Below are 25,185 nucleotides of genomic sequence, written 5' to 3'. Positions count from 1 at the left end.
CCTAAAACCCCCCCCCCCCCCAACGTCCTCCAAAAATCCTCATCATCACCCCGTGAATACCATCTCGCCAAGAATATCACCACCAATCCATTCTCACCCAAAAATAGTCTCCCAATTTCCTCCAGGCGTCCGGTGTAATTTTCCCTCCCAAAAAAGCCAAGAAAAACTCCCAGAAACGTTTCCTCTTTCTATCCTTCGCCACGAGTGCAAACACGAAGCGTTATTGGAAGTTCCCCCGAAAAAAAAAATAATAAAAATCACGAGTGGAGAGGCAAACGAGCCGAGTCTGGCCGGTAAACCACACGTTGCTTACCGCTCTATCCCGCATATTGAACCCCCCACCAGCCATTGTCGTTTTTATCCGAAAAATCTTTCTTTCAACTCCCCCGCCCCATTCCATTCGCCACCAAATTAATCCAAGCGATTCGTAACGCAGTACGGGAAGAGGATGAAAAGAATTGCACGCAACTACAGGTGTTAATGTTTCAGACATATAGATATTTCATCGGGTAGATGTGGCATTTACATTATTTCATTCTCTCATATATCTTAATCAACTACACATTTTTTTTCTTCTTTTTCACTTTTTTCTCGCTCAGTACATTTATAAAAATTACACCGACTCGTGTCAAGCCGGTTTTGTATTCTCGAGATGTCAGGGGTGGGAAAAACAAAAATAAAGTAACAAAGAGAACTGAGTAAATTAATTTCCCACTGAGATATCTCTATCCTGCTCACTATTCTCTCAACTACACAGTAACTCCGAAAATTGAGGGAAGCAACATAATCATGATCACAAAACCATTCAATAGTTGTTCGATTATTCCACGGACATTAATTCATCGAAATAAACGAGGATAAATAAATGCTCAGTCTGCTCGCTGCGCCTGTCGTGGTACAAATTCCCTCGCCAATGGATTTAAGGGCATTCCAAGTGGCATTGGCGTTGCCATACTGCGTGTCATATGCTGTGTCAAAAGTTGCTGGGGTATACCTCGTACAGTTGCCTTCTGAAAGTACTTTGCCCAGAGTGAACGACACGAGCCAGTTGTCAAAAGTGCCACTGGATCCCCAACAACAGCCACCAGTGCTTTAGCACGTGTTATAGCTGTATTGAGTAATCTTGGATTCGTTAAAAATCCATAATCACTGACACTACTCTCGGCTGAATATCGACAGCAATTTCTCGTTCTCACGGTGCTGATAAACACAGCTGTGAATTGTTTTCCTTGTACATTGAGAACACGCTCCACTGATACTGAGAATAATTTTCGTTTACGCAGTTCATTACGAATGCGCGCCACTTGTTCGGAATAGTGGGCTAATACGCCGATTGAATCTTCACCGAATGGACCCCATTCGTCCACTGGCCAACAGGTTTTTAGGGATGCTATTCTTTTTGCTAATTCCACAGCTTCTTCGTCGTTGTAGAAGCCTGTTGAGAATTGTCCCTGAAAAAATGAAAAACAAGTCGTTAATTTCATTGTTAACACGACTCGTTATCTTTTTTCATAGTTAACAAGCTTTGTAAACCCTTTCTAATGATTAACAAGCGTATTTGATATTATTGATAGTTAACACAAACTGTTAATCACATGGAACTTCCCAATAGTTAACAAATCTTGTTAATTTTCCCACTAGCCCCCAAAGTTTCTTAACACTTTCCACATTTTTAACAGTCAACAAACCTTGTTGACATTCTTAGTAAATTCTGAAAACTATAGTAAGAAGTAACAACTAAAAAAAAACATTAATCTCACCTGAACTTCAATCCCCTGCACAGCATAAAACAGCAACGGCTTCAGATTAGGATGATTAGGCAGTAAAGGACCACTGGGTTCAATCTCATTTCCATAAAAAAGATTGGACGTCAGTCTGACGATATCCGCGTGTGACCGATAATTCTGGCACAGACTGACTCTGCACGGATGATTTTGCGAGTAGACATTGTGCAATCTCTCGAGGAGGCTTGTACCAAGACCCCTCTCCTTCGCCAAGTCGCTGTAAACTTCCGGGGCAAGTTGCATTTGATCTCCAGAGAGAATGATTCGAGTCCTTTGACCGACAAGTGCCAATGGGGTTAGTGCTTCACATTCGAGGGCCTGGGCTGCTTCGTCAATGACTATGTGGGTGGGTTGTACGTCTAGGGCTGTTAAACAGCCAGAAGTTGCGAGGGTTGTCACGATCAATCCACAAGAGTCCAGGTCCTCTTTTGTGGGATCGCGGAAGTAGCCGTTGGGGTCTACTAGGCAGTATTTCCGGACTGTTGGGTGAACCTGTAATCAAAATTGCGTAATGCAAATTGAGGCTATTCACTGGAGTTTTTTTTTTCAATCTCTATCTAAATTGATTCAGTATATCCGGGGAGGGTTGCGGTATATTTGACGGTCTCGACTTTAAGCAACAAATAATGTGCAGCAAATTTGTTTATGATCAAGGGAAAACAATAATATCCTTAAGTCCTAATCAATTACTGTAACTCTTATTTCAAAAGCTGTAAAAAGAGATTTTTAAGTCTTATCTTTACGCCTGAAAGTCTCGAAAGGTTGAAAACCCAATCACTCGTTAAGAGGGCGAATAAATGCGGAGGTCGTCTTACCTATGGGTATTATTATAATTATCTCTATCGAATTATTTCCTCCCATTGCAGTCTTAAGTTGAGAGTTTCCGAAGTCTCAATTTGAAACTTAAGATCTCAATTTAAGTCTTCTGTGAGTCTCAAGTTGAGACTTTTGAATACCTCAAGTTACGACTTTCGAAAGTCGTTTTATACTTTTTCCTCAAGTTAAGTTCAATTTCAAACTTTGGAATGTCTCAACTTGAAGATGTTGAAAGTCTCTACGACTTTCACAAGTCTTAACTTGAGATCATCAGTCTCAAAATGAATATCCCAGTATGATTCCCTTACGTATTCAACCAGAATCTCTAAGATCACAAACAATGATGCGTCTCCCCTCGACGAACACCCTAACTAAATCGTCATCCATTTATGAAACCAGCGTAGGTATCAATCTTTTGTCCAAAAGCCTATCCTAGACCTGACGTATGACTCATTTGATGCGACAACGACCAAAACACTTCACCATATTTCAAAACCCAGCGTGACTTTTCACAACTGTCTAGGAAGCCTATACTTATATCATCCACCAAAGTACGTTATTTCTGGAACCCGATGACTTGGGAAATGGCTTATGTTCCTACCGTCAGAATGAAATAATGCCACATGAAAGATACTTACAGTCGTTCTCAAACGTCTCTTGTAGTATATTCTCATCGGTTTCAGTCTCTCCTCCTTGGTCGTGGTGTACCACTCATCAAAGAACTCCTTAACATAAAGATCAGCTGCACTGTTGCTCTGTGTACACAGCAGTACCTTATTCATGGGATTCTGGAGCAAGAGTATCAGTAATGCTTGGGCAATAGTGAATGTCTTTCCCGTTCCATAAGGTCCAAGTAACAATATCGGTGGCAGATATCTCTCAATCGGTGCTATCATAAGTTTAACTGCCTCTCTCTGTCTATCGTTCAATCTATTATCCAACAATTCACACCATTTAGCCCCATTTTTATTGGATTCAAGGACGGATGGTAGACGCATTGGTAATTCGTAGCGTGATTCGGGAAAAACTAGACGTGTATCTGGCAGACAATCAACAGCTCTGTGCCATTCACAGAATGGCAATCTGTTGAGAACAAACTGCACGTACATCTTAACTTCAGTGTCGGCTTTTAAATTCAAACGTTCGACACATGATTTTGACAGTCTAGCGTATATCATGTAATTACATTTGTCTTCAACATGCGCTTCGTAAACATCTGTTGATTCTGGATTTATCGGGCTATCCGGGGAGTTGAATAGCTTCATCAGAATGGTATTGCATCCACGGAGGAGTAGACGACCGCTCTTCATGTCCTCTGAGACACCACGACCTAAAGGCAACTACTCCAAAACCCCAAAAAATATAAAACCAAAGATCCTACTTAATGACATCAACTCAAATTTCCCAATTTCAAATGTGCAATTACGAAATTCAGCAGCACAACGGTAAAACGATTCAAGTCGGTTCAGCTTTTAGCCCAGTTTTCGCGGAATATCTTCGAATCTAAGGGAGATGGCGAAATTTCCGATAAGACGTTTTTGTAGTGCTCCGTTCGCTCCACAAAAACGATCATGACGAAAATTTCGCTATCCGTCTTATATTCCGAGATATTCATTGAAAACTGATGTTTCTTTTGTATGTTTACAATAATATTTGAGAGAACATTGTTCTTGTTTGTCTATACTGTTTCGGAATCGAATGGTTTAATCTATCCTCTTCCCCTCTTTTGTAAAATAAAAGAAAGTTGATTGTCATTCTCTGTTTGGGAATAACTTCATCTTTGTTCCACGATTTATTCCGACTTATTACTTAATTAAATACAACAATACAACAATACGTTTGGTTTTCAAGACTAAACACCATCGGAATGAATAGAGATTTTCATCGGTCCCTGTCGTCAAGGCAAATAAACATGAACAGCTTTACCGTTTGGCTACCGATTTACCATTGAAATTGCGATATGCGAATAAAACATATTTAATGCAGACCTGGGCAAATAGTTCTCCAAGTGGTGCATATTTAGCTGTTGTCGAGCCATCAGTATCCGACGACAATATATAACACGATGACAACTGTATCTGCACAATAGTATTGTACCTAGCGACCTGTTCGTGTCTCGCCAATTCCTCAACCGATATCAACTCGTGCATTCTACCACGGTAATTAGTACGCGTTAAGGAGTCCTCAGTCAATGTAGCATGCGACAGTATAAATACATCTTCACCAGGATATGGATAAGCCTTGGCGATATTTTTCTCCCAGGGATCGGTTGCCGGTACAAATGGCGAATCGAATCGATGGTAATCATTGCTTCTCGACGACCAAACGTGGGCTGTTTGGTTTAAAAAATACTTTGTTGCGTCGTTTAAGCGCGTTAGATCGTTCACCGGCACAATGTCGGCGCATATTTTTCGCCGGATAACGGGGTAACCGTCGAAACCGAAGAGGACATTTTGTCGGTATGTACCGTGTCCATTCGCGGCAAAGAATATCTCTATGGTGTAGCACATCAATCCATCCACCTGACGGGGGGATTGATGATCGATCACTGGATCGTGCCACTCTTGGCCGTCCGAGTAGCCGATCCTCATCCCATCGCGGAATACCGATCTTATGCCAAAGTGTTCGCGATGCGCGTCCAGGGAGAGTACGAGATTTTTCAGGGCTCTTCCCATACTTCGCACCTCGAAGATCCATGTCCATGTGCAGTGGGATCTTTGTGCACCAATGCGCAGATTTAGATCGGCATTGACTCCTATTGCTATGCTAGCTGGTGACTTGTCGGTTATCACCGATTGGGGATCGCGCGAACGCATCCAATCGCGAATCACTCGTCGGAGATAATCACCGGGACGAAAGATTTTCTTGTCCTCGCAGGCCTCCTCCGCCTGCTCGGGCTCGGCGTCGGTGTTAACCAGACGTACGTCCGCCATTGCGCCAGATCCCGGAGTGGGTTTACGCCTTCGATCCGACGGCGAACTACGCGCACTTGGGGGAAAACACTGGTTACGCGGTGCGGGCAAGTCGCGGTGTGCAATAGCATCGGTCACTGGGGTTTAAGGGGCTTTAAACGCTTCCTCATTATTGGTATTTGAGGTTAGGAGTTTAATAAACACGAAACTACATTCGATGACACTTTGGTAATGTTATTTTTCGTGACGCGAGGAATGGCCTCTGGGGGAGATGGAAGTGGATAGGCTTGGAGAACTGCGGCTCGGGAGGAATGCTCGGTTGTGTGGGGCGTCGGCGCAGTGAGGGGTTTGGTTTACGCAGGCGCGGGAGCACGACATCTGCTGCCGTCCGTGGAAGCCCGGGGATTTCCAGTTTATCGGCTGGTGGGAACGGGTTGAGGGCTGCAGGGGTCTACGGTATCTTGGGAGGACTAGCGCCTTTTTTTGATTGACTAGATTAGTCCGCGGATTGTACATTAGGGGAGGTTGGGGTAAAACGGACACTTTTGACTTTTTTTTAAATGTTAATGAGGGGTGGAAATGTTGATAAAATTTGGTAATTTTTTTTTTTCAGTACAAAGAACTATTCTTTCCCTTTGTGACGAGCCTAAACTGAGCTCAATTGATCAATTTGTTTCTGAGTTATGAATAATTTTTAAAAAGTCTAAAGTGTCCGGTTTACCCCACCCTCCCCTATACATTATATAATGCATTATAATATAATATAGTATAGAATATAATATAATCAAGTATTATCGTAATATATTTAATGTATAATATCATCATTTATGAAAAATCTAATGATAGAATGCGCCGAATAGATTGGCTTCGAAAAACGTTACACTGGATTTTTTATTAAAGGATTGTTTATAATCGTTGGCATTGCAAAAGCAGTGTGACTGGTGAGAGTCGTATGTCACAATTTATCAGCTGTTAAATTTTTCAAACGTATTTTAATAACGTCATCGCCTGAATTACCAAAACCAGTTAACAACCCTGATCATCCCCGAAACATCTCAAACGCAGAAAGTATATCTTCCTCCCGGTACATCGAAGAACAATACCTGCAATCGCGCAGAGATAATCGTAGAGTGGTTCTATCTCCTAGAGTACTGTGCATTTCAGTAGGAAATCGGATATTGCTAACAGTGGGGAACGGAGAACAATGAGAAGCACACCGCGGTGTTGAGTATCCCCTCATTTATGGCGGGCCATAGCCACCAGCATCCCATTTCACGATAAGACTCCTGGGGACGTTAGGAAAACTCACTTGATAAGGCTGCCAAGCGTTGGAAAAAAGAGCGAATAATCAACAGATTTTTCGCCCAGTGATGTACTTTAAGTAATTGAATTATTGAAGTTGTTCAATCTGATCCCGGCGAAACGATGAACGGAGGGCTCTGTCGGTGGTGGTATTATCTTAATTAGAACCACCACTGCACCCAGCTATTGAACTTGGGTTATTATCTACCGTCATTCCACTCGGTCGACCACCCAATCTCGTCTCACAATCCATAGATATCTCGGTTGAGTTCGTTTATTTTTCTCAACATTTTTTCGCCTTTCGTAAATCCGTTCAGACGGGGATTCACTTCCTTTTTGTGGAAAATCCTTGGGAAAATCGGGGCTAAATGTACACAAACCGCTTTCAGGGGAATCCGAACCATTCACTGGGGATTTTTTTTTTTCTTAATTTCTCGTTTTATTCGATGTATCCAATATATTTCAACCATACTCGCTTTTTTGGATTGAATGAGCCGGCTTTGTGATATTGAATCCAATATCTCGTTTCATTAATTCATTTTGACGATGAAAATACATTTCATGCAATTTTTTATCCCATTTTCAATGAAAAAAAAACTATTTAAAAAAATTGAATAAAAAAATTCTTTTTTCAATTGAAATTTTTCAGAATTGAATGAAAAATAATTTTTAAATTCCATGTAAGTTAATTATTATTGAATATTTGAAGAATTTGCCACGTGAAATTTCAGATAAAATTCCCTCTCAATACAGTAAATTTATATTGAATCCAATATTTCATTTTATTAATCCATTTATTTTAATTCACAATCCAAACAGAAAAATTGAATACATCGTTTCATTAATAAATTTAAAAGAAAATAAATTTAATTCAATTTTCGATTCCATTTTAATCAACATTTGCACTGAAATTTAATTTTTCGTTCAACGTATTCAAAATTGAATAGTAAAGAATCTCTTGAAATTCCCTATAAATTCGTTATTATTAAATATTTGAAGAATTTGTTACATGAAATTTGAAATGAAATTCCCTTCCAATAGAGCAGACTCATATTGAATCGAGTCTTTCACGTTATTAGTCCACTTTTATTTCCCGATCCGAACAAAAAAGCTGGCGTAAAAATTCATTTCGGCCCATGTAACGCATCCGTCGAATGCCCTTCCACTTTTTCCAATTGGTTGAAATTTCCTATATTTTTATTACCGATCCAATGAGAATCGTCGTCACTGCACGATATTTGCGTTCTATGTTTTTCCAAACGGTTCGTTCAGAGATTGGAAAGGGCGCCGTTATCGTTGGCAAGCAGACACGGTCAACATTAGCACGGCTTGAAAATATGATCAAAAATATCTGGAATAGGTGGATGACCTGTTACAGGTACAAAGACATTGCCAGAGATTATAACTATCTTCGTTATTTCGCTCGGATGATCCCTGATGTTTTGTTTTATTCTCATCCCTATCGTCCACTTTCTTTTATATACCATTCCCAATCCCCTTACTCCTCACTCGTACGTGGGCAGCGATTCGTAGAGGATCGTCATGCCCTTGCGAGCATTGGAATTCATTTTTTCCCTCTCAATGCCCTCTCTTTCGATTTTTTCCCTTCGCTTCACAGAATCTGTAGTGGCTCATCATAACGATAGATTCGTTGTTAAAATATCACACCCCGATGGACTGAAAATTCAGTCTTAATTGTGGATTTTCTTCGGACTTTCGAAATTTTGATTTTAATGCTGCAGATGGAGCCGATTATACTAAAATATATACTTTTAAATTTATTATTTATCGTTGCCCTGGTGGAGATATTTTCAAGGATTCAGTGGACTCTCCATTGAATGAGGCATATGAAACTGCGAAAACTTATTATTTACGTCACATACAACAAATACGACCTCTTGATGTCCTTTTTCTTGATATTCTTTTTTTTTCAATTAGTTGTTAATAATCATTCTCATTGCAAAAAACAACACGACCAATGAGACTCATATGTCCCAATTTATCCGCTGTTAAATTTTCGTATTACAATAAATGATTGGCTCATGTTCTAATTCCTACGCTCACTGAATAAGATTTTAATCATAATTACAATTCAATTCCTTCTAGAACACACTTTAGTGTGTGAATCTCTGGAATTCAATGTTTGTTGATACTCTGGTAAAAGTGCGTGCCCACACTGTTATCAATTTTTAGTTAGTTCACACGGTAATTCAATTAATCTGTTGTTCATCTCATCAATATAATTCCGTGCTTAGAATATTGTCATCTTGTGTTTTCAGCACCAAATTAAAAATTAAAACTTCATTTGGAATATTGAGTCACAGTTTCTTTTTATTCATATCAGAAATTTTGTATTTGGATATTAATATTATTTGTTCAAAGTGAAAAAATCGATCATCATTTTCACTATATTGCATTCAGATTCTCCTATACTTAACGTCAAAAATGTGAGATAATCTTATAATTATAGCTATTAATTCTAATCAACTTTGTTCGAAGAAAACCTTAGTAAACGTAATATTAAGAAAGTGGAATTATTCTGTACTGATTGAATAAATTAATTGAATAAATCATTTAGTTCATTTGAATAGATGATTTCGTTGCAATTAATTGTCAATTTCATGTAATCGAAACATTTTTTATGAATGAACTTTGTTCATCTTCCAGAAATGTTGAAGATTATTCTCGAGAGCACGAAGAAGCCTCCCGCAACATTCAGCAGTACCTCTCCAACCCAATAAACGCATATCTTCTAGTGAAACGTCTGACCACGGATTGGAAGCGCGTGGAGGAACTAATCACCGAGGATGTTGGGAAAGCATTCGTATCCAACATCACGAGCTCGCGGAATAATCTCAAATTTCCGACTGATGAGGATCTCAATGGGGCTGCCGTGGCACTGATGAGGCTGCAGGACACGTACAAACTTGATACATCCCATGTGGCCAGGGGAGTTTTGAATGGGGTTCAGTACAGCACTGGCCTGAGTGGTTAGTACCTCATCATTATCTATTGTAATGCCAAAAATCCAGGGGGAAAATCCCTTTTTGATTATTTATTATTGCAAAAATAGTTTAGGGTTTTCTTTCTGCGAAATAACTTATTCGGGTGACATTCCAAGTGGTTTTGCTTAAATTTTCAATGAAATTTCAATAAAAAAATTATTTTTTTCAACTTGGGAAATTTATAACAAGAAATTTCTGTAAAAAATAGAATAATGTGCACAACTATTGATTAATCTATTGATTTCTTATTTTTGACTAAAAGTATTCTATAGATTAAAACAATTAATAAGTGGTCCTCATTCTAAGAAACTTATTCCGTGAAATTATTTCTGTACAAATAAATCAGCCCAATTTTTTTTCAATTTTTCACGTTTTTTGTTTCAATGTTTTTCGTTGAGAGAAGAACAAAAGTAAACAACTTGAAAAATGTCACAGTGGAATAATTAATAAGGGAAGGATCAAAATGAATGAATTTTTATTTTATTCAATATTATCGATCACTAGAATTTTCTATAGAATTCAAACATTCACACCAAACTTGATTAATTCCTTCTATTCTATTGACAATATTCTATAAAAAAAATAATGGATTTTCTTCGATCGAAAAAATCCATTCTAATGATATTATTCCTACAGAAATTAATCAACCCAATCTTCTTCTTTAAATTCTTTCGGTTTTTTGCTTGAATATTTCAATGAAAACGAACAATAATAAATTTAAAAAACTTGAACAATTCATTCTGAAGAATTTTGTTACAGAATATCTGGATAATTTATGTGGGTAGAATGAAAACCGTTCAATTTTCATTCCATTAAATATGTTCTATGAATACAATTTCAACATTCATGTTACTATTTACCGTCAGCTCCTCGAAATCCAATTATTTCACCTAATTGCCATCATCACCTGAATAAAAATTCCTTTTTCACTATACCAAACAATATTTTCGCTTGTATATCGCCGCTGAAAACACTCACAGCCCATCATGTACTATCTTTCCGCCTGAAGGCAATATTCGCCATACACGCAAAATCCTCTGGCAGTCAAAACCCCGTCCAGGCTCAACACATTGTGCAACACATTATGCAACTATATTAGCACCCATGTAGATTTTTCCACGTTGAAAATGAGAGAAAAAAGGTGGAGGGAAAAAGCGCACATGAAAGAGGAGAAAAATCGCAGAACAAGGGTATTTTTTTCTGAATCCTTTTTTCTATTCCATATTTTTTTTAGATTTAGCCTTTTTCCCGGGGAATAATGAAGGAGTGGGCTGACGGGTATACTGTGCGGGGAATGGAAAACGCAAAGTTAATTAACGAACAAAACCGACTTTCCTATTCGGAGGAGGGCATCCGGTCGCACGGGACTGCGGAGGGATGATTTATGGTACTTTATTTCAGAATAACTGCGGGTTTATATCTGTTCCACGTGACGTTATGCATTCGCACTTGGTGGTGTCCTCAGGATGTTTGTGTTTATCCTCCGAAAGCCTTTTATGGGATTTTTTTAGCACTTTTGCTGTTTTTTCCGATACAGCTCAATTTATTGAGGAATGAAAGTGTCGAGGAATTCTCTAGTGAAAATTCAAAGTAAAAATAATTCTCTTATTTCTGTGTCACTGCAGTAGAATTTCTTTATTTATGGAGAGAATAAAGAGTGAATATGAATATTCTCGCAAGAATATTCAAGTTTTTCAATTTATTCAAACTTTCGTTAATATTAATATTCAGATTTTTTATTTGATCAATTTTTTTTCACAAAGTTACGGAATCATGTTAAGGAATAAGAGAGAAATTCTATATTTTTTGGGAAGTTTTACGTAAACATTCAATGTCCGCTGAAAAACAAAAACTGTTACAAATTTTTATTGTCAAATTTTATTCAAATTATTAAAGAGTAAGGTTGCAGATGAATTTTCAGTTGAAATTCCCCATGAAAATCCTTGGAAATTCAAAAAGTTTATGGATTTTCAGGCTTTGATTGAATAATTATTCTGTGCTCTTCAGAAAAAACGAAGAATTCTCCAATTTTTGTTGATATTATACAAAAATGGCTCCATTTAGTCAGAAAATAAAAACAGAATATGAATATTTTCGCTTGAAATTTTAATGGTTTTTAATCATTCCACATAAATTTCCAGTGTTCTCTGAAACATAGTCATTCATTTGTCAGTAACTTAGTAACTTAGTAAAAAATAAAAAATTCAAAATTTTTTCCTGAATTTCGAGAATCTTCCACTAAAAAAAAAAATAAAAACAAAAAAGGAGAAATTTCATGAATCGAAATCATGAATATTCTGTTCTGTTCACAAAACCATCGATTGGAATCCCAAAATCCCTAAAGTTTTCCAAAATAACGTATCAATCCGAACGCATTTCCACTTAATTTTTAACAGCTGGCGACTGCTTCGAGTTGGGACGACAGTCATACAACAATGGTGACTACTACCACACAGTCCTGTGGATGCAGGAAGCCATGAATCGCCTGCAAGACGAGCAGAACAGAACCACCACAACCAAGCCAGACATCCTCGAATATCTGGCATTTTCCACTTACATGCAAGGTTCGTATGAAACTTTTCCCGCTATTTTTTTCCCTCTTTTTAAAGGATTTTAATCTCAGGATATTCCACGGATTTTCGATCTGCGTCTCGACTGGGGAGGGATTTGCTGGCTCACAGAGGATCCCATAAAATCCCCCCGGGAGATGGAAAAGAGTAGAGTCTTTTCTTTGGTTGAGAAAATACCTTGTAAACTCTCTCCCCGCGTGGTCTCACTTCAACCACTTCTCCCAGATACATTATAAATTGTTGCTTTCATTTTCCAATAGTTTAGTCTCGAAGTTTTCGTCCCTCGACGTTTTTGCAGACTTGAAATATTTATTTACTTCATAGACAATGACCAAAGTTCATTTCTCTGTTGTGGATTTTTCTTTTATTTCACTTCAATTCAATAAAAATCATTGAGAATCGTGAAAATTCAGGAAATTATTGTTAATTATTTCCAATCTATTAAAAATTCAATTAAATGTCGTTCAAATTTCATGAATTTGAGAATTTAAGCTACTAAAATTGAAATACAGAAATTTCCCACAGTGCAAGCTTAATTGTTTTATCCAATTGCGCATTTATAAATACCTTGTAAACTCTCCCTCCGCCACTGCTCCCAGCTGCACTATAAATTGTGGCTTTTATTTTTCAATAATTCAGTCCCGGAGTTTCTCCCCCTCGACGTTTTCGCAGACTTGAAATATTGATCGACTCCATACACAATGACAAAGTTTACTTCTCTGAGATTTTTCTTTTATTTCACTTCAGTTCAATTTGTTTATCTATCGAAGATTGAAATAAAATATTGAAAATCGTGAGAATTCAGGAAATTATTGTCTTGAGTTTCCAATCTATTAAAAATTCTATTAAATGTCATGTTCAAATTATTCAGTCCCGAAGTTTTTCCACCTCGACGTTTTCGCAGACTTGAAATATTTATCGACTCCATACACAATGACAAAGTTTACTTCTCTGAGATTTTTCTTTTATTTCACTTCAGTTCAATTTGTTTATCTATCGAAGATTGAAATAAAATATTGAAAATCGTGAGAATTCAGGAAATTATTGTCTTGAGTTTCCAATCTATTAAAAATTCTATTAAATGTCATGTTCAAATTATTCAGTCCCGGAGTTTTTCCACCTCGACGTTTTCGCAGACTTGAAATATTTATCGACTCCATAAACAATGACAAAGTTTACTTCTCTGAGATTTTTTTTTATTTCACTTCAGTTCAATTTGTTTATCTATCGAAGATTGAAATAAAATATTGAAAATCGTGAGAATTCAGGAAATTATTGTCTTGAGTTTCCAATCTATTTAAAATTCTATTAAATGTGATCTTCAAATTATTCAGTCCCGGAGTTTCCCCCTCGACGTTTTCGCAGATTTGAAATATTTATCGACTCCATACACAATGGCAAAGTTTACCTCTCTGTTTAGAATTTTTCTCTTATTTCCCTTGGAGTTGTAGGGGGAACGCTAACTTTGTAATTCAATTTGTTTGTTTATCGAGCCACGTGGGAGAGGTCTAGGAACTGTCCAACTGTCGGGTTTGCTTATCATTCGGTAAATATCCGGCGGGTACTTGTGATTTCAGGTAACGTCGCACGCGCCTTGAGCATGACGAATGAGCTTCTTGAGTTGGTGCCGAGTCATCAAAGGGCCCTTGGCAATCGGGCGTACTATCAGGAAGAAATACTCAAGAGTCAGGGACAGAGAAAACTGGGGGAGGACGGCAAGAACGATGTGCCGGTTACCAGTCAGGTAATTGGGGCTGTTTCATTAAGAGTTCGTTAAATGAGATTGCGATGGGGATGGCATCTTGAATTTAATTTAATTCTGGAAGGTGAAGTTTAGGGAATTATTGGGGTCAATTGGCTATTCCATTTATTCATTTTTTTCTTTCTTCATTTCTTCATTTATTCATTCATTCATTCATTCATTTATTTATTTTTTCCCAATGTATTTCAAGAAAAAGAATTAAATTTTGTCACTTTCTGCAGAAATTCCTAACAAAGAAATCCCCAAATACTTAAACGATTTCCAAATTTACTCACAAGTGAACAATTGACCCCTCACAATTCCACGTATTTCCACAGTTTACAATCGTTGAGAAGAAAATGATATCACTGGACGAAATGACGGAGCGTGAGAGGTACGAAATGTTGTGTCGAGAGGAGGTGCCCCTCTCTCCGCAAATAAAGAAGCAATTGAAATGTCGTTACGTCGATCGAGGAATTCCATTCCTCAAGATAGCTCCCTTCAAGGAGGAAGAGGCGTACCTCGACCCTCGAATCGTCATTTACCACGATGTCATTTATGATGATGAGATTGAAACCATCAAACGAATGGCGCAGCCCAGAGTGAGTTTACAATTCATATTATTACACAATCATAAGTTAATTAACTAGTCATAAAATCATTTTCCATATAATAATTTTTCATATGAACGTAAGAAAATAAAAAATAAAATTCGCATGGAGTGGAAACCGTTTTTTTTTATTTTAATGAGAAAAATTCATTATTAATGTAATATAATAATTACATTAATACATTATATTAATAATAAGCGTCATAATAATAATAATATTTGATAGATTTATTGATGATAAATTGATAATTGAGAATCTATGACAAATTTAACGCATGAAATTGATATTACCACAGTTCAAACGTGCAACAGTGCAGAATTACAAGACCGGTGAATTGGAAATAGCCAACTATCGAATAAGTAAAAGTGCTTGGCTGCAGGAGCACGAACACAAACACGTGCAGGCTGTGAGTAGAAGGGTGGAGCATATGACTAGTATGACTGTGGACACAGCCGAGGAGCTTCAGGTGGTCAATTACGGCATTGGAGGTCATTACGAGCCCCACTTTGACTTTGCCAGGGTGAGCAATTTCTTGAATTATCGATTGCCACCTACCAATCATGATTTCATCAAATTACTTATTTCATTCGGTACTTTTTTTTATTCTTGCAGAGGGAGGAGACTAATGCATTTAAGAGCCTAGGCACGGGTAATCGTATTGCCACGGTTCTCTATTACGTGAGTATCAATTTTGAGGGGAAAATATTTAGTTAAAATTTTTTTTTTTCAATGAATTCAGTAATTTATTCATCTATTCTTTTTTTTCTGTTTTAAAATTAATCAGTGGAGACAAACTCTGGAAATTCTGACTGATTTAACATGAATGTTTAATACTTGATGGGAAATATTATTTGATTCTTGGTTTTAAACCGTTAGAGAACATTTCAAAAATCTGACAGAAACGAAAATACTATTTTTGGAGATTATGACTTTTTCTATAAATAATTTACGAACAATGATTTATTTCCAAAATTATAAAATGTGGGAATGTTGAAAATTTTATAAAAAATAGATTTCAAGATAAATAATCTAGTTTTTTGGAAGTTCAACCAGTTCCTCCAATGGAATTATAAAATTGTTTATTGATTCTTGGGACATTGCGATTAATCTTCAATTTTAGATGAGTGATGTTGAACAAGGGGGTGGAACAGTCTTCACAGCAATAAACATATCACTCTGGCCGAAAAAAGGTGCTGCTGCATTTTGGTATAATTTGAAACCCAATGGCGAGGGTGATTACAAAACCAGACATGCGGCGTGTCCAGTGCTCACTGGATCCAAATGGGGTAGGCAGATGTCCATAATTATTTTTCTGTCTCGTTACTTTTTCAAAGGTTTTTTGCAAAAACTCTTTGAGTGGTTGAGGGCGAAACTGATGAACTGATGAAACGAAAGCAATTATTCTGTCTCTTGATAGAAGATTTTCATTTTTTATTCATTTACTATCAATTTGAGGCCTCAGAGAGATTTTCTCTCAGACAATTCTCGCCAGGAATATCTCAAATAATGCACAGCGATATCTAAAATTGAACTACACAATTTTAACGAATTAAAAGAATTATCATCGAAGTTTTCATTAAACATTCCATAAATTAAAAGTTTAGTCAATAAAACCCCCGAAAATGTCACCTAAAACGAGTCGTTTTAAGTTTCAAGATTTCCCTCGCAATCTCAAGAATAATTCTTCACCACTCTAGTCATCACTCAAAGAAATAAAATCTCGATTGACACAATTATTTCACCATAATAAATGTGCCCTTAAAATTTCAGTGGCGAATAAATGGCTCCACGAGCGCGGACAGGAATTCTTGAGGCCTTGTACCCTGGAGAATCAGGCGCCCGACGTCGACCTCGGAAGATACTGAAATGTCAACCCCCAATCACATTGCCATTTCTCCCAACACCTGCGATTCACGAGGATCACCAATGCAGGGCTGCAAAAAACTGAAGTTCAAGAATCACAAGAACAGTCATTAAAGGTTTACAACTTCATTTTACCACTGAGGAGTGTAATGTGCTCCTGGCTCATATTGTAATAGTATATCGTCGAAATATTGACCTCGTTCGTGGCACATTTTCCCAGTTAATTAACAAGTTAAATACGACTCATCCGACTGTACGACATGAAGAGATGAATTCGTAAAAAGGGGAAAATAGATAATTTTGCCCTCTTGACAGGACGATTCATCCTCATGAGATTTAATGAGGGAAAAATATCATTTTGTACTATAAAACATTATTGTAATTATTATTATTAGACAATATAAAAAAATTTCGACTACGAGTGATGGATTTCAATTAATTGTTAAGATAAATCATCATATTGTGATCAATATAAACGTAATAGGAAGGAGAGACGATGAGGCGTGATAATCCATCACTTATTTTATGAGAAACCATGAATTAGATCAAGTACTTCGTATAGCTAGAAACTAAACAATTAACTTCTGCATTTCGTAGGCATTATAGCGAATAAAATACGAGGACTAAGGGGGAGAATATTTTTATCGATCATTTGTTATTCGGGAGAATTACTCGGTTTCACTCCTTCTGCTCAGCGATTATTATTCTCTGTGAAAAGAAGATACACTCTCATTTGCACTTGTTCTGATATTCTCTCAGCACGGTGATCAAAGATTTTTGGATCAAAGAGAATTGGCTATTCCTTCGACTCTTCGTCGTCGGAGTTTCGTTCAGGCTTCCCTTTCGCCGTTGGATAAATAGAGTTAACTGAACTTAATTAAGTGAGAATTGTTTATAGTTTCCCAAAGATGTATCGAGTGATTAAAGCACAATTCTTTTTATAATTTTATGTGGAGAAATAAAAATTATATTGAAAGAAGGTTTTGGTGATTTTGGACTTTAATTTCTGTGGTGATCGTCTTGTATTTGAATGGAGTAATTTTCATTTTTGATTAAATGTTCTTCACACGTGATGGCGAAAGGGAGATATTGTTACGTTGAATGGAATAAAGTTGGGAGACATGTCATCAAATAAATGGGTAGACGAAGTTATTTGAGGAAACCAAAGAGTTCGGCAGATTAATAACAAAATCAGGATTTTGCAGGGGGGATTTATTAATTATTTTATGGTGAGAACTTATTGCTTCCAAATGGAAGCTTTGTAATCGTTCAAATTCAAGTTTTGGATTTTTTGTGTTATATCAATCTATTATGATCCAAAAAGTCCAAAAATGGCATTGAATGGATGGAATTGAATCTTTTTTTTTCAAATGTTACCTACATTTGAGCCCTATCACTTGCCATTAATTAAAATTTAACTCATCGATTTTTTTTTAATTTTCGAATTGTTCGATGTGATGTTTCATCGAAGAACGTGATGTTTCAAATTCATTCAAGTATATGTAAATAAAATTTTTCTATTAACAGTTTATCGAAGGGCTGAGGGGAGAGATAGAACCGTAAAAAAGGCAATCGGTTGTGTAGAAGAAAGGGATAATCAGAATAATGAAGATGATAACATTCAACTGAGTTGAAAATCTGACAAAATTATTTACAAAAAAATCTTATTCAATCCAATAAAACGAAATAAACACAGAATTACACTTGATGGAAGGAAATGACGTGCAAAATAGCCATTCGGAAGCAAATTACCAATTTATTATCAAAAATAACTACACTATATGCAACACAAGAGCAATTTTCCACTCGTTGTATCTGGCGACGATGTACCTATCTATGGATTTTATAATTGATTCCCTGGGCCATAATGACGGAGATCATTCGATAAAGTTCTGTACATCAGTCCCATGTATGTTCACCTCTCCATCTGCATTCACTTGACACATGTATTACGTTTGTAGGAAATACATGACCACACCCAGTTGAAAGCCTCTCTGCAGAAGACCAGCTTCCACAGCATTGATCGTTCCTTTATGGAGCTCGGGGGGTCCGGTGCGTAGTAGCATGTGATGTCGAACTTCTGCCTAATGCCTACATGAAACCGAATGCATAATTATCTAACGTTCGCAGAGAAGGATCGTTGGAGCCTGCCCTTTGGAGCCAGAGGCTTACGGCGGTGGAAAAGTTGCTTCAAAGACGACTCGGTTGTGGGTCAAGCCTGTATTGGTGGACTGGAAAACGTTATTGAGCGAGACGAATACTTTAAAAATTCATTTTTATGGGGGAGCTCAGCCCCGAGGTCGTCCTAGCCGCGTAATCATTTTTTATTCATAAGGAATAATAGGGTAATTTGGAGGAAAATGTTATGAAATACCAGGGGAAAAGGCGATCTTCATTGTGACGGTGTGACCTGACGAATTTATACCGTTCAGACGAGACTTGAAATGATAATTACGGGCGAATTGAAGATGGCAGAACAAAAAATCTCAATTCGCTGAGGTTTTACTCAATTCATGAGCCCTTTTGAACATTAAATGTCTGATGGGGAACTTCGAAAGGGAGACTATCGTCCTCCAAGCACTTTGTCATTTGAATGAAGAACAACTTCAGGCCTTGCTGAGGAAGGCGGATCCGAGTTTGATACGTTGTATTTGGGAATTTGTGAAATGTCAGGGGACAAGGTGATTTTTTGTTATAACGTTATGATTTCTTGAGGGGAGGCGACAAGGCGAATTTATAGTGTGAGGGTATCTGAAGGGGCGATTATTCGATTTAGACGAGACGTGAAACCAAACTGGAGACGAATTAAGGGGAGACGGAACCCCTGTGTCTATATAAAATTTTAGAATTGTTTTCTCCTGCAATTGTTATTTTTTATTTATGAGACTAATTCATTGACTCAACAATGCAATGATCGACTCGATAAAGTAATCTCATAAATAATTATTATTATTATATAATAATAATCGCATAAAATTTCTAGTCCAATTCTTCATTTTTGTCATTTATTACGGTTATTCTATCGATAGACACGGATAGAAATCGAATTTATGGGTATTCTTATTTATTATTCGAAAAGATATATCGATTTAAAAATTTTGCGGAGACATTGAAAAATTGATTTTTTCATTTCTTTCAGTTCACGTTATTTTGCATTTTTTTTAATTTCTTCTCGCTAAAATTAGATCATAAAACTTGAGAATATTATCATTATATATTGCGTTTTCAGGAGTAAGAACAAGTGAAAAACAAAAAATATGTATATCTGAAGGAGGTAGAATAAAAAAAAGATGACAATAGTTAAATAAAGAACATCGTGTAAAGAAATTCTAGAAGAATGATGCACTGACATTGAAAAATATATTGATCACTATACACAATTAAACACTAAGAAAAACATTAAGAAAACATAAGGAACCATTAAGAAAAATATATATATATATAATTCTATATATAAAAAAATATATAGAATGGATAAAATTAAATTAATCTAATTGTGAAAACGAAAATGAAAAAAAAGTGAAATAACATAAATTAATCTAGCGACGGGCGCGAAGCGCCCTGACTTCTCTATCGTTTTATCATTCCAACAAAAGCTTTTGAAAATTAACCATCATCTACCCAATAGCTTTACAAAATTGACTATCGTCCTCCAAGCACTTTGTCATTTGAATAAAGAACAACGTCATGCCTTCCTACAAAAGGCTCCAACTGATACGTTTTATTTCCGAACACCCCTTAATATTTTACGGCGCAATATGCCAATCGTAAAATCTCAGACAGATAAATTGAGACCTTATAAGAAACTGCGTCGCGACCTGAAGTGAAGAAACTCATCATCCAGAACGGTTCGCTCCTCCCATCGCCTCTTGATCCCACATTGGTGAATAGAGTTGAAAAAATTGAATAAATATCCCCACAAAAAAATACTGTCGCCTAGTCCACCAGATGAATTCTGCATCGAGAATTTATTTACAAACCGGCTCTAAACCAAGCGCAAAACAATGACTCGCCCCAATTCCCAATCAGCAAGCAACAGGCTGGGCATACGCCAGAAATGTTCGCGGGTTATCGCGGAATTTCGGAATGGATCTCTCCAACACTTGCCATTAACCCCACCCCACCCCCCGCCATCGATCCACCTGTCCTCTCTCAATTCCCCCAACCCCATTCCCTCCCCCGTCAAAAAAATCAATATCCCAGAGGCAAAAAATGAAATTAACCAGTTGAATGCACCCTCACGTGTTTATTTTTAGCCGTCAACTTGAAAAATTGGAACAAGATGGATAAAATCTTCGTACACTTTGCTTTTTCTTTTTTATTTAAACACATTTATTGATTTTTTTTTTCAGTGTTAGATACATATGGTGGAATGTTTTGGAAGATGCTGGGATACGCTGTATCGCTGAGTCATATCGTTTATGGGAACAATGTAACTCTAGCAAGATTACGTGGACCGGAGTTACGAGGGCGAAATGCAGGAATATTATCCCCTCAATTTCCATGTAATGGGTTTATGTATTTCCGGCATTTATGTTTTCCAGTTTTTGGAGCTACAAATGCTGAGGGAGAGGAATACTTCTGCCCAATGGGTCGTTCTCGTAATAAAAAATATAAATGAAACACGATTTTTGATGAGAAAAAAAATTGAAGTTGAGGATAAATTCTGGAAACTTCATTTGCGCAGTGGAAGCTCAATTTACATTCAAGTTTCTACTTCGACGCTACCATTTTTGCGGGATTTACCCCAGAAGTATTCCCCAACCAGAGAAATGATTCATTTGAATATAATAAACGGGTTTATTCAAATAGCTCTTCATAAATTCATTTTATATAATCAATAAATTTTTTAAAAAATTGTTGAAATGAATCTGAAAATGTCAACTAACGAGTTTTATTCAATTCAAATGCATCATTTCTCCGAGTGCCACAGCCCTCGTATTTCCCATATTTCTAACAATTTTACACGACATAAACTTCAACATCTAACCACTCAATTTTCCACAAAATTCGAACTCTCATTAGCCCGTTCATTATTCCTCTTTAAATATATTCATTGTACATATTTTTTTTATAATTTTAGTCTTCACATTTTCCTAGAAAAATACATTTATAGATACAGGAGGCATGTTACACTTCAGGATCACCAGTTTAATGAAGAGAATTCCCTCGAACGAGTCTTTGAAAGTAATTAAACTCGGTATGAGACGAGTCGAGTGCATTATTAATTTTTATCAATGCACAGTTCACTCGGTGACGAGCTGAATCCCATGGGAAATTAATTGAAACCGTATTAACGACTTCATCGAGCCGTAATAATCCACTGGAGGATTTTTATCCAGCCTTCTTTATCCTCTTGTTCTTTATGAAATTCTCTTCACATAGGGATATGTTGTATTCACTGTTCCACGAGAGTGGAAGGATTTCCATGGAAATACCCTTTCGGACGATTCAATCTCGAGGTTAATCGACAGTGGCAATCTGACTTCTACTGTTCGGAGTTAAATTGTTCTTTCATTTCCTTGGAATATATATTTTTGTAATGGTTACGGGGGCCAGGGGGGTGACAGGATCCTTGCATTATGCAAGTGTCGAGACTACTCGGGAAAATAATCCGATGAATGAGCAAGAGGGTTTCTCGCTTCTTTTACTGTTTGCATTTTCTTTATTTTTCTCGAGCTTTTACTGCTTGACGTCACTTCCTATTGTTTTTTTTTAATCATGTGTTTTTATAATGGTTATAGGGGCCAGTGGGAATTGACAGTATCCTACACTAGAAAATTTTCGTCTGAATTTTCCGTGCCAAATCCTGGAAATTTTTGTCGTATTCAATTTCCACTGGAATTTTAGGGAATTCTGACATTGAAAAATCAAATATTCTGTTAATTTTCGGTTGAAATGATCTGAAAATCAATAAAGTACTTGATTTTTCAGGTAAATTATTCCGTAAAAATTAAAAAAAAATCAGAAAAAAGGGGAAAATGGAACAATTCAGGGAAAAATGGAAAATTCATGTGATTTTGCTTCGGAATATTCGTGTTTCATTGAAAATTCAATGTAACTCTCGTGAGAATTACTATCATATTTTCCATGAAATTTTAAAAATTTCTAACAGTGCAGCATTATGCAATTGTCGAGACTCGAGAAAATAATCAGATGAATGAGCAAGAGGGTTTCTCGCTTCTTTTACTGTTTGCATTTTCTTTATTTTTCTCGAGCTTTTACTGCTTGACGTCACTTCCTATTGTTTTTTTTTAATCATGTGTTTTTATAATGGTTATAGGGGCCAGTGGGAATTGACAGTATCCTACACTAGAAAATTTTCGTCTGAATTTTCCGTGCCAAATCCTGGAAATTTTTGTCGTATTCAATTTCCACTGGAATTTTAGGGAATTCTGACATTGAAAAATCAAATATTCTGTTAATTTTCGGTTGAAATGATCTGAAAATCAATAAAGTACTTGATTTTTCAGGTAAATTATTCCGTAAAAATTAAAAAAAAATCAGAAAAAAGGGGAAAATGGAACAATTCAGGGAAAAATGGAAAATTCATGTGATTTTGCTTCGGAATATTCGTGTTTCATTGAAAATTCAATGTAACTCTCGTGAGAATTACTATCATATTTTCCATGAAATTTTAAAAATTTCTAACAGTGCAGCATTATGCAATTGTCGAGACTCGAGAAAATAATCAGATGAATGAGCAAGAGGGTTTCTCGCTTCTTTTACTGTTTGCATTTTCTTTATTTTTCTCGAGCTTTTACTGCTTGACGTCACTTCCTATTGTTTTTTTTTAATCATGTGTTTTTATAATGGTTATAGGGGCCAGTGGGAATTGACAGTATCCTACACTAGAAAATTTTCGTCTGAATTTTCCGTGCCAAATCCTGGAAATTTTTGTCGTATTCAATTTCCACTGGAATTTTAGGGAATTCTGACATTGAAAAATCAAATATTCTGTTAATTTTCGGTTGAAATGATCTGAAAATCAATAAAGTACTTGATTTTTCAGGTAAATTATTCCGTAAAAATTCAAAAAAAATCAGAAAAAGGGGAAAATGGAAAAATTCAGGGAAAAATGGAAAATTCATGTGATTTTGCTTCGGAAGAGTCGTGTTTCATTGAAAATTGAATGTAACTCTCGTGAGAATTACTATCATATTTTCCATGAAATTTTAAAAATTTCTAACAGTGTAGCATTATGCAATTGTCGAGACTCGAGAAAATAATCAGATGAATGAGGAAGAGGGCTTTCTCGCTTCTTTTACTGTTTGCATTTTCTTTTTCTCGGGCTTTTCTCGAGTTTTGCCGCTTGGCATGACTTCCCGGGGGGTAAACAATCGTCTTTGTTTGGGTATATATCGTTCGTGTACATGTAAATGTCTCCATTGAGGTGGGATGTGCTTGTATAGAACTCCTCAACCGGCGAGGAGTTTATATCGACAAAGTTTCACAGTGGGAAAAGAGGTATTACCTGGTGGCCCCAAATGGAATACGACAATAGGATGCGTTTCAATGCGACGTGTATGCGGGAGGGGAGTATTGAATATTTGCATGGGGTAAGTAGGCTGTCTCGGTACATCGTGCCAGACCGGGGCGTCATTATTGGTGGCTTAAGGGGGGAGGGGTTCAATTGCATTGGGATTTTTTCATTCAATTTTTTCGTTCACTAGAGGCGGTTGATAATTTTTATTTTTTCGGGGCAGATTATGATGGGATCGAACTGAATTGAATGGGGAATAACAACTGCATAGAAGGAATGGAATAATTTTATATGAACATTTGATAATTTAGAGATTTTATTCGAGATTTGAAGAGCAAAGTTTTAGATATTGAACATTTTTGGATGGAATTATGAATAAAAATTGCTCGTGGAACTTTGGAAGTTTTGAGAAATAATTTGACAGAAAATGAGAGAGAATTGAACTAATTTTGCATCAGTTTGGTGAATAATTTACAAAAATTAAAAATTAGTTAATTAAAATGTTCGTCGATTTTACGAGAGATTTTTTTTAGTTTTCGTAGAAAAATAATAACTAATTCTGACTTAATGAGTAAACACAGCAAACAGAATAATTCCATATGAAAATCAACTAATTTAGAGACACCATTCAGATTGTAAAGATAAAAATTTCAGCTGTTTAAAATTTCAACTGATATTTCCAATCAAAATTCTTCAAAATCCGCGAACTCCTACATTCCAACTCGATTTTGGCATTTTTTTCAAATACTCTCCAAAAAAATTAGAGTAAATTAAATCCAATTACTACAGTAACTGACAATTATTCCGACTAATTCATAAAATCAAGATCCACCTCTTAATATTCCAAAATAATTCAAGATATAATTTCTCAAGACAATTAAAACACAATCTCACTCAAAAAAATTCCAATACAATCCAAAAGCCCCAGAAAATCCCGAACAAAAAAATCAGAATAAACTTGAATTCTCAAAAATATTTTTTAAAATCCCTCAAGCTGTCAACCCATTCACCTCCGCATCAAAACAGGGTAAAACTAGCGGATAATATTGAAAAACATCGGTGGCCCGAGGCGTTGGGATTGGATTATAACCTCAGGAG

General features: G+C 36.5%; 3 protein-coding genes across 3 annotated transcripts in view; 1 reads left to right on the top strand and 2 right to left on the bottom strand.

Moving 5' to 3' along the window:
• The window catches only part of LOC107040268 (prolyl 4-hydroxylase subunit alpha-1), a 115,822-nt gene extending 98,800 nt beyond the window's left edge, over positions 1–17,022 (top strand). Inside the window, exons 4-11 of the mRNA XM_015260286.1 lie at positions 9,482–9,804; positions 12,216–12,383; positions 13,967–14,133; positions 14,469–14,732; positions 15,037–15,261; positions 15,354–15,419; positions 15,862–16,027; positions 16,512–17,022. Coding sequence (XP_015115772.1) covers positions 9,482–9,804; positions 12,216–12,383; positions 13,967–14,133; positions 14,469–14,732; positions 15,037–15,261; positions 15,354–15,419; positions 15,862–16,027; positions 16,512–16,606 — 1,474 coding nt within the window. The 3' untranslated portion in view covers positions 16,607–17,022. The remainder of the gene's footprint in view (positions 1–9,481; positions 9,805–12,215; positions 12,384–13,966; positions 14,134–14,468; positions 14,733–15,036; positions 15,262–15,353; positions 15,420–15,861; positions 16,028–16,511) is intronic.
• LOC107040267 (probable helicase with zinc finger domain) lies at positions 478–5,818 on the bottom strand. The gene is made up of 4 exons (XM_015260285.2): positions 4,589–5,818; positions 3,239–3,940; positions 1,761–2,276; positions 478–1,451 (listed from the first exon to the last, which is right to left on the bottom strand). The coding sequence occupies exons 1-4, from the start codon at positions 5,531–5,533 to the stop codon at positions 870–872; spliced, it is 2,745 nt and encodes a 914-aa protein (XP_015115771.1). The 5' UTR covers positions 5,534–5,818; the 3' UTR covers positions 478–869.
• Positions 17,023–18,340: 1,318 nt separating the features above from the next.
• Positions 18,341–25,185, bottom strand: part of LOC107040280 (J domain-containing protein) — an 11,294-nt gene continuing 4,449 nt past the window's right edge. The window contains exon 5 of the mRNA XM_015260303.1: positions 18,341–18,695. The gene's annotated coding sequence lies outside the window, so the exon portion shown is untranslated. The remainder of the gene's footprint in view (positions 18,696–25,185) is intronic.

Source organism: Diachasma alloeum, unplaced genomic scaffold (assembly GCF_001412515.2).
Source record: "Diachasma alloeum isolate Michigan unplaced genomic scaffold, Dall2.0 Dall_scaffold_00326, whole genome shotgun sequence".
NCBI classification, from domain to species: Eukaryota; Metazoa; Arthropoda; class Insecta; order Hymenoptera; family Braconidae; genus Diachasma; species Diachasma alloeum.
This window is presented reverse-complemented; position numbering and strand designations above follow the sequence as displayed.